Below are 15,954 nucleotides of genomic sequence, written 5' to 3' on the forward strand. Positions count from 1 at the left end.
TATACAATTGACGTATGTATGGATTGTGATAAGAGTTGTATGAGCCCCCAATAAAATGATTTTTTAAAAATCTTGGTGGCTTTTAATTTGCTTTTATTTATTAAGATTCATGACATTTTTAACTAAAAGAAAACCTAATTTTAAAATTTAGTAACTTCAGACTAATTTTTTTCTATATAAAATAGCTTGCAGAAACTATTATTTCAGGTAATATGTTAAACCTGTAAAAACCTAAAATTTTTATTTGAAAATTAACTTGATTCCACAAAACTAGCATATAATTAGCAACTAAGTCAAAACTAAACATAGAACCTAGGTTAATCTCTTGCATGACTGAACTGAAAGGCTAAGTAAAATCATAGTATTTTGGTTAATTTACTTATTAGTCTCTTAGGCTATATTCATAGAGAGTTCTTTTAGTATTACAGGTTTAAATAATATTTTATTTTTAGCACATTTCTTTATTTTTCTAGGGAAATGTGAATTATGTACCATATTTGGATGCTCTTTTCACAATTGGTGCCAAATTAAAGTTTGTTCTCTTTCAGCTATCAAGAGCTTTATTTCCCACTGTGGTGATCTGCTTACTGAGGAAGTAATTCAGCATCTTCTTACACCACTTCCTTGTGCTGTGGATTTGCTTGCTCAGTAAGAATCAGTTATTTAAATTGCATGTAATAAACCATTTAGCTGTATAATGTTTTTAAAATAATATCTTTAAAATATATTAATAAGGAAAAATTTCTATGGTTGATTAATGATTTTCCTTCTGCAAAGGAGAGCAATCATTTGCTTGTATGTTTTCTTATAATAGGTTCATAAAAGAATAAAAAAGTAATACCTATAACATGAAAGGAAAATAATTTGGTAGATGATACATCTTTCATATTGCCACATTTAATAAAATTAAATATTATGCCTGTTAACCTTTTCAGGTGTGCATTTGATTGATCTGTAACTTTTCTGGGTTTGTTAGAAACAGCTCCTTGTTTACAATTTACAGTGTATTTGTTTATAGTCTTCAGAATTAAAAAAAAAATTTTTTTTTAAACAATTTATTGGGGCTCATACAATTCTTATCACAGTTCATACATATACATACATCAATTGTATAAAGCACATCTGTACAGTCTTTGCCCTAATCATTTTTTCTCCTCTTTTTTTACATTTTATTAGGGACTCATACAACTCTTATCACCATCCATATATATACATACATCAATTGTATAAAGCACATCCATACATTCCCTGCCCCAATCATTCTCAAGGCATTTGCTCTCCACTTAAGCCCCTTGCATCAGGTCCTCTTTTTTTTTCCCCTCCCTCCCCTTCTCCCCCTCCCTCATGTGCCCTTGGTAATTTATACATCGTTATTTTGTCATATCTTGCCCTATTCGGAGTCTCCCTTCCCCCCTTCTCTGCTGTCCCTCTCCCAGGGAAGAGGTCACATGTGGATCCTTGTAATCAGTTCCCCCTTTCCAACCCACTCACCCTCCACTCTCCCAGCATCGTCCCTCACACCCTTGGTCCTGAAGGTATCATCCACCCTGGATTCCCTGTACCTCCAGCCCTCATATGTACCAGTGTACAGCCTCTGTCCTATCCAGCCCTGCAAGGTAGAATTCGGATCATGGTAGTTGGGGGGAGGAAGCATCCAGGATCTGGGGGAAAACTGTGTTCTTCATCGGTACTACCTCGCACCCTAATTAACCCATCTCCTCTCCTAAACCCCTCTATGAAGGGATCTCCATTGGCCGACACTTGGGCCTTGGGTCTCCACTCTGCACTTCCCCCTTCATTTAATATGGTATATATATACATATACACATATATACACATACATATACACACTTATATCGTGTTTTTTTTTTTGCATGATGCCTTATACCTGGTCCCTTAGCACCTCGTGATCGCACTGGCCGGTGTGCTTCTTCCATGTGGGCTTTTTGCTTCTGAGCTAGATGGTCGCTTGTTCACCTTCAAGCCTTTAAGACCCCAGACACTCTCTCTTTTGATAGCCGGGCACCATCAGCTTTCTTCACCACATTTGCTTATGCACCCATTTGTCTTCATAGAGGTGTGCAGACAATGATATGATTTTTTGTTCTTTGATGCCTGATAACTGATCCCTTCGGGACCACTCGATCACACAGGCTGGTGTGTTCTTCCATGTGGGCTTTGTTACTTCTGAGCTAGATGGCCGCTTGTTTATCTTCAAGCCTTTAAGACCCCAAACCCTATATCTTTTGATAGCCAGGCACCATCAGCTTTCTTCACTACACTTACTTTAAAATGTTTCTTTAGAGCAGGGTTTTTAAAAGATTATTTTTGGCTGTTTTTACAGCTCTGATCATAATCCATACACCATCTATTGTGTCAAGCACATTTGTACATATATTGCAGTCATCATTTTCAAGACATTTTCTTTCTACTTGAGCCCTTGATATCAGCTCTTTTTGTTTTTCTATCTCTCCCCCATCTTCCCTCCCTCATGAACCCTTGAGTCTTTAGAAAAAAAATTTTCCCTGACTGCTATCACCCACTTTTCTGTTGTCCATCCCCTTGGAAGGGGGTTATATGTAGATTATTGTGATTGGTTCCCCCTTTCTACCCCTATCCTCCCCTTACCCTCTTGGTATTGCTACTCTCATTATTGGTCCTGAGGGGTTTAATCTACCCTGGATTCCCTGTTTCCAGCTCTTATTTGTACTCGTGAACATGCTCTGGTCTAGCTGGATTTGTAAGGTAGGATTGGGGTCATGATAATGGGGGATAGGAAGCATTAAAGAACTAGAAGAATGGTGTATGCTTCATTGGTGCTATAATGCACCCTGACTGGCTGTTTCTTCCTGTGACCCTTCTGTGAGGGGATGTCCAATTGTCTACAGATGGGCTTTGGTTCTTCACTCCGCACCCCTCCCTAATTCACATCAATAATGATTTTTTGTTCTGGGTTTTTGATGTAGAGCATGGTTTTTTAATCTTATTTCTTTTTATATATCGCTTGGTCCTTCTTTCACTTTTTATCTGATTTGTTGAAATTTTAATTAGGATTGCATTGAATTTGTAGATAAATTTGAAAAGAACTTATTTTTACAATATCTGTGAACATGATACCTTCCTTTTTTAAAGTGCAATTTATTTTTCTTCATAAAGCTTTCATATGTCTCATGTTAAATTTATTTCCAGGTATTCAATATTTTCCATTGCTATCATAAAATAAATCTTTTTGAGTGTGTCTATAAATGTTGTTAGTAATATATAATAATACAATTACATGTATATCTGGCCAATGTCCTGTATTAAACATTTATGCTATCGATATTTTTCAGATTCTCCTCTTAATATAATGTATTTATTAATTTGTAATCTCTCTCTTCCCTTATGGGTTAATTAGAGAACTGTCATTTTAAATTAGAGTGGTTGGTTCTCTAATAAAAATGTTTGCTATAGGCTTTATATCAGCTTAGAAAGTAGTCAATTCCTAATTGTGCTAGTGTGATGTTATTTTAAAATATTTCATTCTTTAATTCTTTTTGACTATTTAAGGTCTGATTTTCTTTATCATCTCCCCATCACTCCCTTTAAGTATCTTGACAAGATACATCTAAGAATATTCTCAATTCATCTACATCTTTTAAGTTTTTCAGCATAATTTTGTTAGTAGTATTTTTCTTTTCACTCTCTACTATACTTACTAATTGAGGAACTCTGCTGGCATAGTGGGTTTCACATTGAACTACTAATTACAAGGTCAACAGCTTGAAGCCCCATTCATAGAGTTACAGTCTCAGAAACCCACAGGGGGATTTCTATTCTGTGCTGTAGAGTCCCAATCAATGAGAATCGATTCAGAGGCAGTGAGTATACCAATCAATGAGAATCGATTCAGAGGCAGTGAGTATACCTGTTATATTGCCTTCTTTGCTTCTAACACAGTTCCATTATTTCTCATATTTTGTTTTTCCTGATTCTTCTATTAATCTTGACAAGGAATAGCTTTGGTTACATTCTTCCTTGATTGTTCCTTTTTTAAATGCTTTAAATGATGATAATGTTATGATCATTGTTTTTTCTTGTTTATTATCACCCTTTTCATCCTTCAGTTTTCTTTAGATCTTTTTCAAAATGAATACTAAATCATTGAATTTATTCTCTTCTGTTGTAAGCATTAAAGACTATAAATTTTCCTCTAAAGTCTGTTTCTGAATCTCAAAACTATTAATATATATTCTATTAATTTAACATTTTTGTTTAAAATTCTTTGGGTTATGTAGAGGTTAAATCTTTAATTTCTAAATGTATTTTTTAATTTATGGTTTTGCTACTGATTTTAACTTAATGAATATAATTTGTGTGTTCCCTATTCTTTTAAATTAACTGGACCTTGCTCTATGGCTAAAAAGTCTCATTGTACTATCTTAACTGATTTTTTATCCGTTGAACCAGTTAATTGAGATCAATGTGTTAAATTATTCCACATGACGGTTTGCCAATTTTTCATATTCTGAGACTATTGACATAATCTTTGTGAGTTAAACTATCTAGTAATGCATTAAAGAACTACAGGAAAGTTGTAAGTTTCATTGGTGCTATACTGCACTCTGACTGACTCATCTCTTCCTTGTGACTCTTCTGTGAGGGATGTCCATTTGTCTACAGATGGGCTTTGGGTCTCTGTTCTCCACTCCATGTCCCCCCCAATCACATTGGTATGATTTTATTCTGCGTCTTTAAAGCCTGCTACCTGATCCCATCAACACCTCATGAACACACAGCCTGGTATGCTTCTTCCATTTACGCTTTGTTGCTTCTCAGCCAGATGGCTGCTGCATTACCTTCAAGCCTTTAAGACCCCAGACACTATATCTTTTGATAGCTGGGCACCATCAGCTTTCTTCACCACCTTTGCTTATGCACCCATTTTGTCTTCAGCGATCATGTCGGAAAGCTGAGCATCACAGAATGCCAGTTTAATAGAGCAAAGTGTTCTTGTGTTAAGGGAGTACTTGAGTCAAGGCCCAATGTCCATCTGCTACCTTGATTCTTAACATATAGATATAAGTGCATAGGTTTATTTCCCTATCGTTATATATAAATACATTTACATATGTACATACCTGTATTTAGACATCTATAAATGGCCTTTACTTCCTAGTTCTTTCCTCTACTTCCTTTTACTTTCCTCTTGTCCCACTGTCATGTTCGACCTTAGTAATTTCTTGCAGTTACATTGCCCTTGATTAAGCCCCACTAGGCATCCTATGCCATTTTCTCCATTGATTTTAGTTCACTTATTGTTCCCTTGTTCTTGGGTTGGTTAACCGCCCCTTCCTTTCTCCTACCTCCCCTTCTCCCATGTACCTCCCGGAACCATTGGTCCCATTGTTTTCATCTCCGAATTGTTTATCCCACCTATCTTATCTAGGCAGACATACAGAGACATATCTCTTTTAAACTGTGCATTTGGGGATATTTAAAATTGAATTTAACAATCTCTGTCTTTTAACAGGGAATATGTGGCTTTTGTGGCTTCTTTGTTTTGTATTAATTCTACTTGATTTCCACTTTATTGGTTTTCTGCCTTACAGTGTTTGTGAATAATTGGCTGTTAACTTTTTCATATACTGCCTCTTCTCCAGGCTCTTGACATATTCCTTCTCAGTCTTTGAATAGACAAGTTTTGGACTTTTCATTTTGTCTTTCGTCTTTAATCTTTTCATATTTTTTCCTTCCCTCCTTGCTGTATTCTGAGTTATTTCTTCAACTCAATCATTGTTTGTTAGCTGAGTCTCATATGATATGCTTTTGCCTCTGCCAAGACTTTGGACCACTATAGATTTCTTCAGGACCCTCCCCTCCACCCACACCCCCCTTGCCACCTCTACCTTGCCAGGGATGCCAACTAAATTTCAAATACTTGTGTTGGTAATGGTTCCCACTCTGATTTCATTTTGTTTTATGTTTTTATTTGCTTGCTTGGTTTAATTGGGATAGGGGAAGGTTGCCTTTAGAAAAGTCTCTTTCTCCGTGTCACAAATGCAAAGCATCTTTTACATAGCATCTAAAATAATAGGAGAGCCCTTCAGAGAAGACCCTAATCTGCCCTCCTAATGCAAACAGAAACCTCCAGGGATGTTTTGTTGCTACGCACACATCCACCCCACAAAATGCCATGTTCTGTGCATTTCTAAATCCCTTTGTTCTATTCAAGTTACTTTCTTTTGGAAAAAATCTATATCCCTTTGATCAGAGTTTTAATGAATTTGAACTAAATGAATTGCAAAGTTTTGAAATATATAGTTTGTAATTTCTTAGCATCTAAATCAGTGGTTCTTAGCTTCCTAATACCGCAACCCTTTAATACAGTTCCTCATGTTGTAGTGACCCCAACCATAAAATTATTTTTGTTGCTACTTCATAACTATAATTTTGCTACTGTTATGAATCGGGTGACCCCTGTGAAAAGGTTGTTTGGCCCCAAAGGGGTCGTAGGCCACAGGTTGAGAACTGCTGATTTAAATGATAAAATTATGTTACCTATGATTTTTGCATCTGATGTTAGAGAAACACAAAAATACAGTGGATTTATTCTTTTTTTCTAAACGTTTTATTAGGGGCTCATACAACTCTTATCACAGTCCATACATATACATACATCAATTGTATAAAGCACATCTGTACATTCTTTGCCCTAATCATTTTCTTTTTTTCTTCTTTTTTTCCTTTTCTTTTTTTACATTTTATTAGGGACTCATACAACTCTTATCACAATCCATACATATGCATACATCAATTGTATAAAGCACATCCATACATTCCCTGTCCCAATCATTCTCAAAGCATTTGCTCTCCACTTAAGCCCCTTGCATCAGGTCCTCTTTCCCCCCCCCCCCCCCCCGCTCTCCCTTCCCTCATGTGCCCTTGGTAATTTATACATCGTTATTTTGTCATATCTTGCTCTATTCGGAGTCTCCCTTCCCCCCCTTCTCTGCCGTCCCTCTCCCAGGGGGGAGGTCACATGTGGATCCTTGTAATCAGTTCCCCCTTTCCAACCCACTCACCCTCCACTCTCCCAGCATCGCCCTTCACACCCTTGATCCTGAAGGTATCATCTACCCTGGATTCCCTGTGCCTCCCGCCCCCATATGCACCAGTGTACAACCTCTGCCCTATCCAGCCTGCAAGGTAGAATTCAGATCATGGTAGTTGGGGGGAGGAAGCATCCAGGATCTGGGGGAAAGCTGTGCTCTTCATCGGTACTACCTCGCACCCTGACTGACCCATCTCCTCTCCTGAACCCCTCTATGAGGGGATCTGCAGTGGATTTATTCTTAAATATTCTATATGATCTTTCAAGATGACAAAACAAGAGACCCAATATTATAAAATAGCAAGCAATAGTTTTCTAGAACATGCAAAAGAATAAATGTTAGACTTTCGTAGAGGCCATAGAATTTTTGGGTATAGAGAAGATTTACTCCATTGGCAGACTAAAAGTAATTACCTTTACCATACATACTTTAGTACAAGCTGGGTTTTTCAGCACATTTTTAATGCTGTTTTGTGGTAAAATTGGGTGCCTCAGTTGATGGTCAAATTAGTTTATACTCGAACATACACGGTAATTTCTCTATTGCTAAGATAGATGGATACCATATTCTAGTTGATAGATAGCATAGTGACTTGCCACAAGTAGGTTTTCAATAAATACTTGTTAGAGGAATAAACCAAACAAAATCCACTGCTATCAAATGATTTCCTACTTACAGCAGCCCTGTAGGAAAGGTTCTGACCGTCTCATTTCACCTCCAGAAGGAATGCTGGCTTAGAAAGCGCTACCTGAACACCAAGAGAGAAAGTAGAGTAAGAATCCTTGAAAGTTAAAGGAGAGAAAGGAGAAAGAGATGAGATTTCTTCAATGGAAATTTTAGGAAAACCTTGACAATTTGTGCTTTAATGAAGGGGAAATTGTTTTATGATTTTCATATTTTGGTGTTCTTATTACTTGGTGGTGCCTTCTAGTCTTTAACAATACTTGAGTTTTTCATTGCATATATTTGTGTCTCCTTATTTTAGTTTTAGGAATCTTGTTGGCACTGAGGGTTAAGCAGTGGGCTGCTAACCTCAAGAGCTTCATTGAAATCCAATAGCTATTCCCCACGAAGAAAAATGAAGCTGTTTCTTTCTGTAAAGACTTACCGTCCCAGAAACCCTAAGAAGCAGTTCTACCCTGACCTAAAGGGTCACTAGGAGTCAGAAACAGCACTATGGCAGGCAGTATTTTGGTTTGTTTGGCTGATTGCTTTTCTATATAATAAATGGATGTTGATTTCATAAATATGAAGTTATAAATTTTGACAGTAAGTTTTCATTTCTAAATATTCTGTGACCTTAGGAATCTAAGCTGAATATAGTTTATGGGGTTTTCAAGTATTTGTTTATTTTTAATGGACAATGTTAGAAAAATTAGTATTATTTCTGACTGTGACACTTGCAATCTCATACTTTCTTTTTTGAATACTAATACCTTTTTCATTAATAAATGTTATTTATTTTCTTAAATAGTAAAAGTAGCACTAGCAAATGTTCACTAATACATATATAACTATTTTATATTTTATATTCATTCTGTCAATACTTTGTACATTGTTATATAACTTAACCAATTTAAGATTGATGTTTTCTTTTATTTTAAGGCTTGTGTCAATTCTAAAAACATATGGAAATCCTTTGAAAACACCATCAATAGTTTATAGACAAAGACTATATGAACTATTGATTTTATTACCTCCTGAAACATATGAAGGTATGTGCCTTACACTAAAATGTTTTACTGTTTTAGCTAGTATAGTGGCTGAAAAAGAATTAACATTCACTGAATACTTTATGAATAAATTATATGGAAGTTATTTAGTACTTTGTTTTCACTAGGTTGAGGGAATGTTTCCCAAGTAATCCATTTCATTTCATGAAAGCCATTATCAGGCATGGCCGTGGTATAAAAGCTTACTGTTCTTAGATTGGGGCTAGAGTTAAGTGGTAAGCCTAAATCCATCTGCTTGTCCGCTGGTTATGAACAATTCTGGTTTAATTTGGCGATCATATTATGACAAAAAAATACACGAGAGCAAAGCAAACAAATGGCAGAAAAACAAAGAAACAAAAAGACAAATGTGGTCAGTCATCCCTTGGAGTATAAGGTGACTTTACTGATGACATCCATTTTTCCAGTGACATAGAACTTAAGCTACTGTGGATATGAGGAGTTGATGCAAGTTTAGGTCAACTGCAAGCTGCAGTCCAGGAGTTGTTACTCTGTACAGATGGATTTTGTAATTGAGCTCTCTTTCCAGAGGAAATTTTCCTGCACCAATTCTTATTGGTGCAGATCCTTGCCTATCAGATGAAAATCCATTTTCCAGTGAACAATTTATATTCATATATTTTCATAACATTAATTGCCATAAGAGAACTCTTCTATTTTTTCCCTGTGTTCTCCATATTTATTCATCCTCCTTTCATGCCCCTTCCTGCCTCCTGAGCTTTGTTTGGTGGCAAATGTTGCCCTTTTGGTCTCATTTGGTTAGTTTCTGGGGAATGTGTTCCACACGTATGTTTGTAGGCCTATCCCTTATTTGACTGCATGGTAATCCCTTGGGGTGAGTTCCATTCCAAATTTGAAGAGTATCTAAGTGCTGTAGTCTCAGGGGTTCCACTTGTCTCCATTCATTAGGCATTAAATGCACAATACTACTGAAATGTCTTTTCGGTAGCCATTCATAGTCAACCTTGTGGACAGAAGCACACAATTTAGCCATTCATTTTAGTTCTCAGGTAGGAGAAATAAAATATTTGACTTTGATATATTAAAGTTAACCAATGTGTGGATCAAAGCCTGTTTGTTTATTTGTTTGTTTTTTTAACCCATACACTAATCTGATAACTGCTAGTACTAATTTGCTAATTTAACATTTTCTCCTATTTAACAGGAAACCTGGGTATTATACTCAAAGAACTAGTTGCTGACTTGACTGGCCCTGACATCCAGGTGGCAGCATCCACATTTTTACTTCCACCCCTTTGTCATCAGGATGATCTCTTAATATTGAGTCCCTTGCTACAAGAGACTGACCATAGATTTATTGAGGAACAGGTAAAGTATTTTTTGATAATTCTTGGGTAGAGTTAGTCTGTGAACAGTGATCTAAAAGCCTGATCTGACTTTTTTTTTATTTTTTAGCTCCTGCTTGGTAATGGTGTTGCTTGTGGAAGTCTTGAGTATGACCCTTATTCTATATATGAGAAAGATGTAGAAGGAGATTCAGTGCCTAAACCCCTACCTCCAATGCTATCAGTTATTAGTTCTGCAGCCAAGTTCTTTGGGGTTGCATGTGCTCATGTGGGAGAAACTCAAAGGTAAACATCTTCAATAATTTACTTATTCTGAAATAAATAAGTAATTGGGTTATTGAATGCATGATGAGAATTGATGGGTCTGAAGAATGACAGGCTCATTGACAGCTAAGATTTTTTTTTATTGGGGGCTCGTACAACTCTTAGAATCCATACATACATCTATTGTGTCGAGCACATTTGTACATTTGTTGCCATATCATTCTCAAAACATTTAACAGCTAAGATTTCTTATAAATAAAAGTTGAAGGTGAGATGTTGTGTACCTCAAGTTGATTCCATCTCATAGTAACCCTATAAGACAGCGTAGAACTGCCCTTTTAGGGCTTCCTAAGCTATGACCTGCACAGGAGCATATCACTAGATCTTTTCTACCATGGAACTCTGATATGTATTTGAACTACTAGCTACAATCACTGCATGGTTGTGGCTACACTATTTTGCCCGTTTGCCCATGATTATCTTATCCAAGTGAAAATACATGTGAAAAAATCAGTGATGATAAGAGAACATTGTTTGTTTTTTTTGAGCTGTTGTTAAAAAGACATGCTGGAATTCTGCTAAGAGGTTTTTCCAGACTTTATTCCCTTTGAGACTTTTTGGAGCCATTATACGTCAGGTATTAGCCTTAAACTCGAGGATTTCAAAATAATAATTTTATCAATTAACTCAAAATGAACTTTGGCTTTGAAAAACCAAAAATTGATAATAATCTCATTTAAAATGACAGAGTTTTAATTAGTAATGGGAGATAAAGCTTTCCCCAAGATGAAAATACTCATATTCACTGCCAGGAAACTTTGTTACTACCTGAGAAATTAAATAGGTTTTTTTGGCTCACAGTTTATAAGTTAATTTTATTCAAGATCATTCTTTGTTCATTCATTCTTCTCTTTCCTTCTACTCTGTCTCTTACTCTTCGTCCCTCTTTATCTCAAACTAACTGACAATAATGCATTTGACCAGATCGTCCAAAAAAACCAAACTCACTGCCATCGAGTTGATGTCCACTCACAGCAACTCTATAAGACAGGGTTTCTCCCCCTGTGAGTGTAAGTTTTATGGGCGTAGAAAGCCCGTATTTGACCCGCAGAGCATCTGCTGGGACCTCCAGAGGGTGCCAGTTAGAGAAGTGACCCTAACCTCTGCCGTGAAGACTTGGTCTTAGCAGTACCACCTTTTGATGCACGTCTTAGGGTAGTCTACGGGGACTTTTACTCCAAACTTGTGGTCGCCTATAGCTCCCTGTGTATATCATAACCGAGTTATAAGATACTTAAAAACAATATACTATATTACTAAATTATAATGAGTGTTTTACACTGAAAGGTGAGAGGAAAATCACAATGGTCTGGAGTATTCAATGAAGAATAACTTTGCCCCACATAAAACTCAAGTGAAACTCACTGCTATCAAGTTGACACCAACTTATATTGCCCCAATAAGGTCAGGGCAGGCTTCCCTGTGTGTTTCTGAGACTATAACTTCTTAATGCAGTAGAAGTCTCTCAAACTGTTGACCTTGAGGTTAGCAGCCTGTATTAGGGTTCTCTAGAGAGATAAACTCAGATTGCTGATAATTATATTTATATATATTTATATGACACAAGAAATGAACTGTTAAAAATTATATACAGATAGATATATAATACAAGAAATGAACAGTTAAATAATAAAGCAGTACAAATGGCTCGGCGCAACTCACTCCCTTGAGAGAGTTGTGAAACACTAGCAATCCTTCAAGTCTTGAGAGCTGCCAGGTAGTCCTCTGTAGAGAGAGAGCCAGGCTATCCCAGCACAGGCAGCAAACAGCAAGGCAGGTCACCAACTGTCAGCCAGGTCACCAACCGTCAGTCCCCAGCTCTGGATATGTAAATTTCAATCGTGGTCTTAAAGGAACTTCAACTTACAGCGACACAGTCCACTGGAACAGAACAAGCAAGACAGCCGCACACTGGTCACATGATTAAAGAGTGAGAGACAAGAAAGGTGAGGCTCACCAAGCCATATATCTCTCCGCCCTTCAATTAAACCCACTTGTGTTTATCCTCCAGGCTGGCACAATAAACTATCTCAATCCACCCCTTGCCAACCTGGCACCTATACACAATTCTTTAGCCATATATACTTATATAATTTCCGGACATTGATAAAATCACACATACTTATCATCAATCATCTATCATACATATAAATGAAAACACACTGAGTCCAATTGTATCTGATATACAGCCCAACTTGTAACAACTGCACCACCAGTTCTCTTGGTAAAATTTGTTTCAGCATAATAGTTAATAAGATGAGAAACTTTCTAATAATGTTGCATAAAACAAACAAAACAGGTTACTAACAAAATGTGTGCAATGTTTCCCAGGTTTGTAAAAATGAAACCCAAATGCCTAGGGGATAAAAGACTAGAGTGAATTTATGTCCATGGAGTTCTTTCTAGAGGGTTATATGTGAATTTTGTTTGTTTGTTTTTTAATCATTTTATTGGGGGCTCGTACAACTCTTACCACAATCCATACATACATCCATTATGTCAAGTATGTTTGTACATTTGTTGCCAACATCAGTCTCAAAACATTTACTTTCTACTTGAGCCCTTGGTATCAGCTCCTCATTTTTACCCCTCCCTTACCGCCCCTCCCATCATGATCCCTTGATAATTTTGTCATGTTTTATACTGTCCAACATCTCCCTTCACCCATTTTTCTATTGTCCATCCCCCAGGGGTAAATTTTATTTTTCTTTCTAATATAACAAGCCAGTTTAATCTTGAAATAAGAAATGAATGTTTTAAAATTTTATATATATATTATAAGTAATCCCCAGGTTATGAATTTCCAACTCACATACAACTTGTTTTTACAGACTAACCCCATAAAGCATTTGTTAAAAATTTGAGGTATGTGCAATGGTTCATAATAGCAAATAGTCACTAGTTTGCAAGAGTGGTGTATCAAAACATTATTATAGTTTTCACTCTTAATATGTTAAAGATGTTTTCACATAGCTGGAAATGTTTAATTATTTTTTTATGTGTATAAAGGTGCTTTATATACAAAGGTAAACATTTGACTGACATTAGATGCTAACCATACTTAACTTCTATACCAATTTTATTTACAGACTTAGAAACAGTTGTGTTTTTATTTTTTTTTCAGAAAAATCAAGAGATGAATTTTATTTTTAATGAGATGAATTTTTTTAAGATGTTTTATTAGGGGCTCATACAACTCTTATCACAGTCCATACATATACATACATCAATTGTATAAAGCACATCTGTACATTCTTTGCCCTAATCATTTTCTTTTCTTTCTTTCTTTTCCCTTTTCTTTTTTTACATTTTATTAGGGACTCATACAACTCTTATCACAATCCATACATATACATACATCAATTGTATAAAGCACATCCATACATTCCCCGCCCCAATCATTCTCAAAGCATTTGCTCTCTACTTAAGCCCTTTGCATCAGGTCCTCTTTTTTTTCCCCTCCCTCCCCACTCCCCCCTCCCTCATGTGCCCTTTGTAATTTATACATCGTTATTTTGTCATATCTTGCTCTATCCGGAGTCTCCCTTACCCCCCTTCTCTGCCGTCCCTCTCCCAGGGAGGAGGTTACATGTGGATCCCTGTAATCAGTTCTCCCTTTCCAACCCACTCACCCTCCACTCTCCCAGCATCGTCCCTCACACCCTTGGTCCTGAAGGTATCATCCACCCTGGATTCCCTGTACCTCCAGCCCTCATATGTACCAGTGTACAACCTCTCCCCTATCCAGCTCTGCAAGGTAGAATTCGGATCATGGTAGTTGGGGGGAGGAAGCATCCAGGATCTGGGGGAAAGCTGTGCTCTTCGTCGGTACTACCTTGCACCCTGACTGACCCATCTCCTCTCCTAAACCCCTCTATGAGGGGATCTCCATGGCCGACACTTGGGCCTTGGGTCACCACTCTGCACTTCCCCCTTCATTCAATGTGGTATATATATATATATATATACACACACACACATATTCTTTTTTTTTTTTTTGCATGATGCCTTATACCTGGTCCCTTTGGCACCTCGTGATCACACTGGCTGGTGTGCTTCTTCCATGTGGGCTTTTTTGTTTCTGAGCTAGATGGCCGCTTGTTCACCTTCAAACCTTTAAGACCCCAGACACTATCTCTTTTGATAGCCAGGCACCATCAGCTTTCTTCGCCACATTTGCTTATGCACCCATTTGTCTTCAGCGATCCTATCATGGAGGTGTGCAGCCAATGATATGATGATTTTTTTGTTCTTTGATGCCTGATAACTGATCCCTTTGGGATCACTCGCTCACTCAGGCTGGTGTGTTCTTCCATGTGGGCTTTGTTGCTTCTGAGCTAGATGGCCGCTTGTTTATCTTCAAGCCTTTAAGACCCCAGTCACTATCTCTTTTGATAGCCGGGCACCACCAGCTTTCTTTACCACATTTACTTGTTCACCCACTGTGGCTTCAGCAGTTGTGTCGGGAGAGTGAGCATCATAGAGTACCATTTTAATAAACGAAAGTATTCATGCATTGAGGGAGGAAACAGTTGTTTGTAATTCAGTCACTACCTATAATGTTTATTCCCCAAATTTTTAATGTTACCACAATTTTTATTACCTTCTATATATTGCTTTTACATGTACTGTTTTCACAAATCATATTATACATGTAAGTTCATACCTTCTTTTTTCTCTAAGTTTTCTATTGTTGAGGTTTTTTAAAGGCACAGTGGCTGTATCCTGCTTTGAAATAGAATTTCTTGTGGAATAGAACTATATACTGATAGTGTTGCATTATGAGAATTAGAGTGGCGAAGATTCACAGATATTATTGGAAGTATATTAGGTTGGGTAAAAGTATCTCCGTATGCTGCCTATACTCACTGAAGCAATTGTCCTTTATGGTTGTTCAGCTGGTAAATTTGACTGCCTAGTACATACCAAACACAAGACAATAGTCATAGGAGGATCAATTAATCCCTGCCTTCAAGGTAGATGACAACCTAAAAAATAATTTTAAGCATTATTTCAGCTTTCCTGACTTAAAAGGAGCAGTTGCTAGGTGCTGTGGAGTCAACAGAAAGGGAAAAGGAAGGGCAGGCGTTTGAAATAGGTTCTGCTGCTTCTGAATGTAGATTGACATTACTTTGGTACTCACTTTAAAGGAATGCACTGAGTTCGTAAGTCTTGGAATTAAGAGCAAAAAAACTTGATGCAAGTAAGTTAGATATGCTGTTTTGGAAGGCAGCTATCAAATAACTGAATTTGCTCAAATACATCTTTATTAAGTAACATTTGTCTTTTGCACAATATAATATTGCTTTATTGTCATAATCGCATGTAATTCAAAATATTTTAATTTTGATCATTATGTATTTTATTTTCCTAAAATAATTCAAAGTTTCAACAACATTTTATCTCACTAGAGTAAAGCCAACAAAATAATTCAGCAACACAAATCACCAATATCTTTCTTAATAATTCCACTGTCTGATCTCTTTCCTTCTGGTT

At 36.8% G+C, this 15,954-nt stretch overlaps 1 protein-coding gene across 3 annotated transcripts in view; it reads left to right on the forward strand.

The window, feature by feature from the left end:
- The window catches only part of HEATR5A (HEAT repeat containing 5A), a 164,296-nt gene that overhangs the window by 64,124 nt on the left and 84,218 nt on the right, over positions 1-15,954 (forward strand). For all 3 annotated transcript variants that reach the window (XM_075531220.1, XM_075531222.1, XM_075531221.1), the window contains exons 13-16: positions 549-648; positions 8,700-8,809; positions 9,993-10,156; positions 10,244-10,419. In XM_075531220.1, the coding sequence (XP_075387335.1) occupies positions 549-648; positions 8,700-8,809; positions 9,993-10,156; positions 10,244-10,419 (550 nt within the window). The remainder of the gene's footprint in view (positions 1-548; positions 649-8,699; positions 8,810-9,992; positions 10,157-10,243; positions 10,420-15,954) is intronic.

Source organism: Tenrec ecaudatus, chromosome 14 (assembly GCF_050624435.1).
Source record: "Tenrec ecaudatus isolate mTenEca1 chromosome 14, mTenEca1.hap1, whole genome shotgun sequence".
In the NCBI taxonomy this organism is placed as follows: Eukaryota; Metazoa; Chordata; class Mammalia; order Afrosoricida; family Tenrecidae; genus Tenrec; species Tenrec ecaudatus.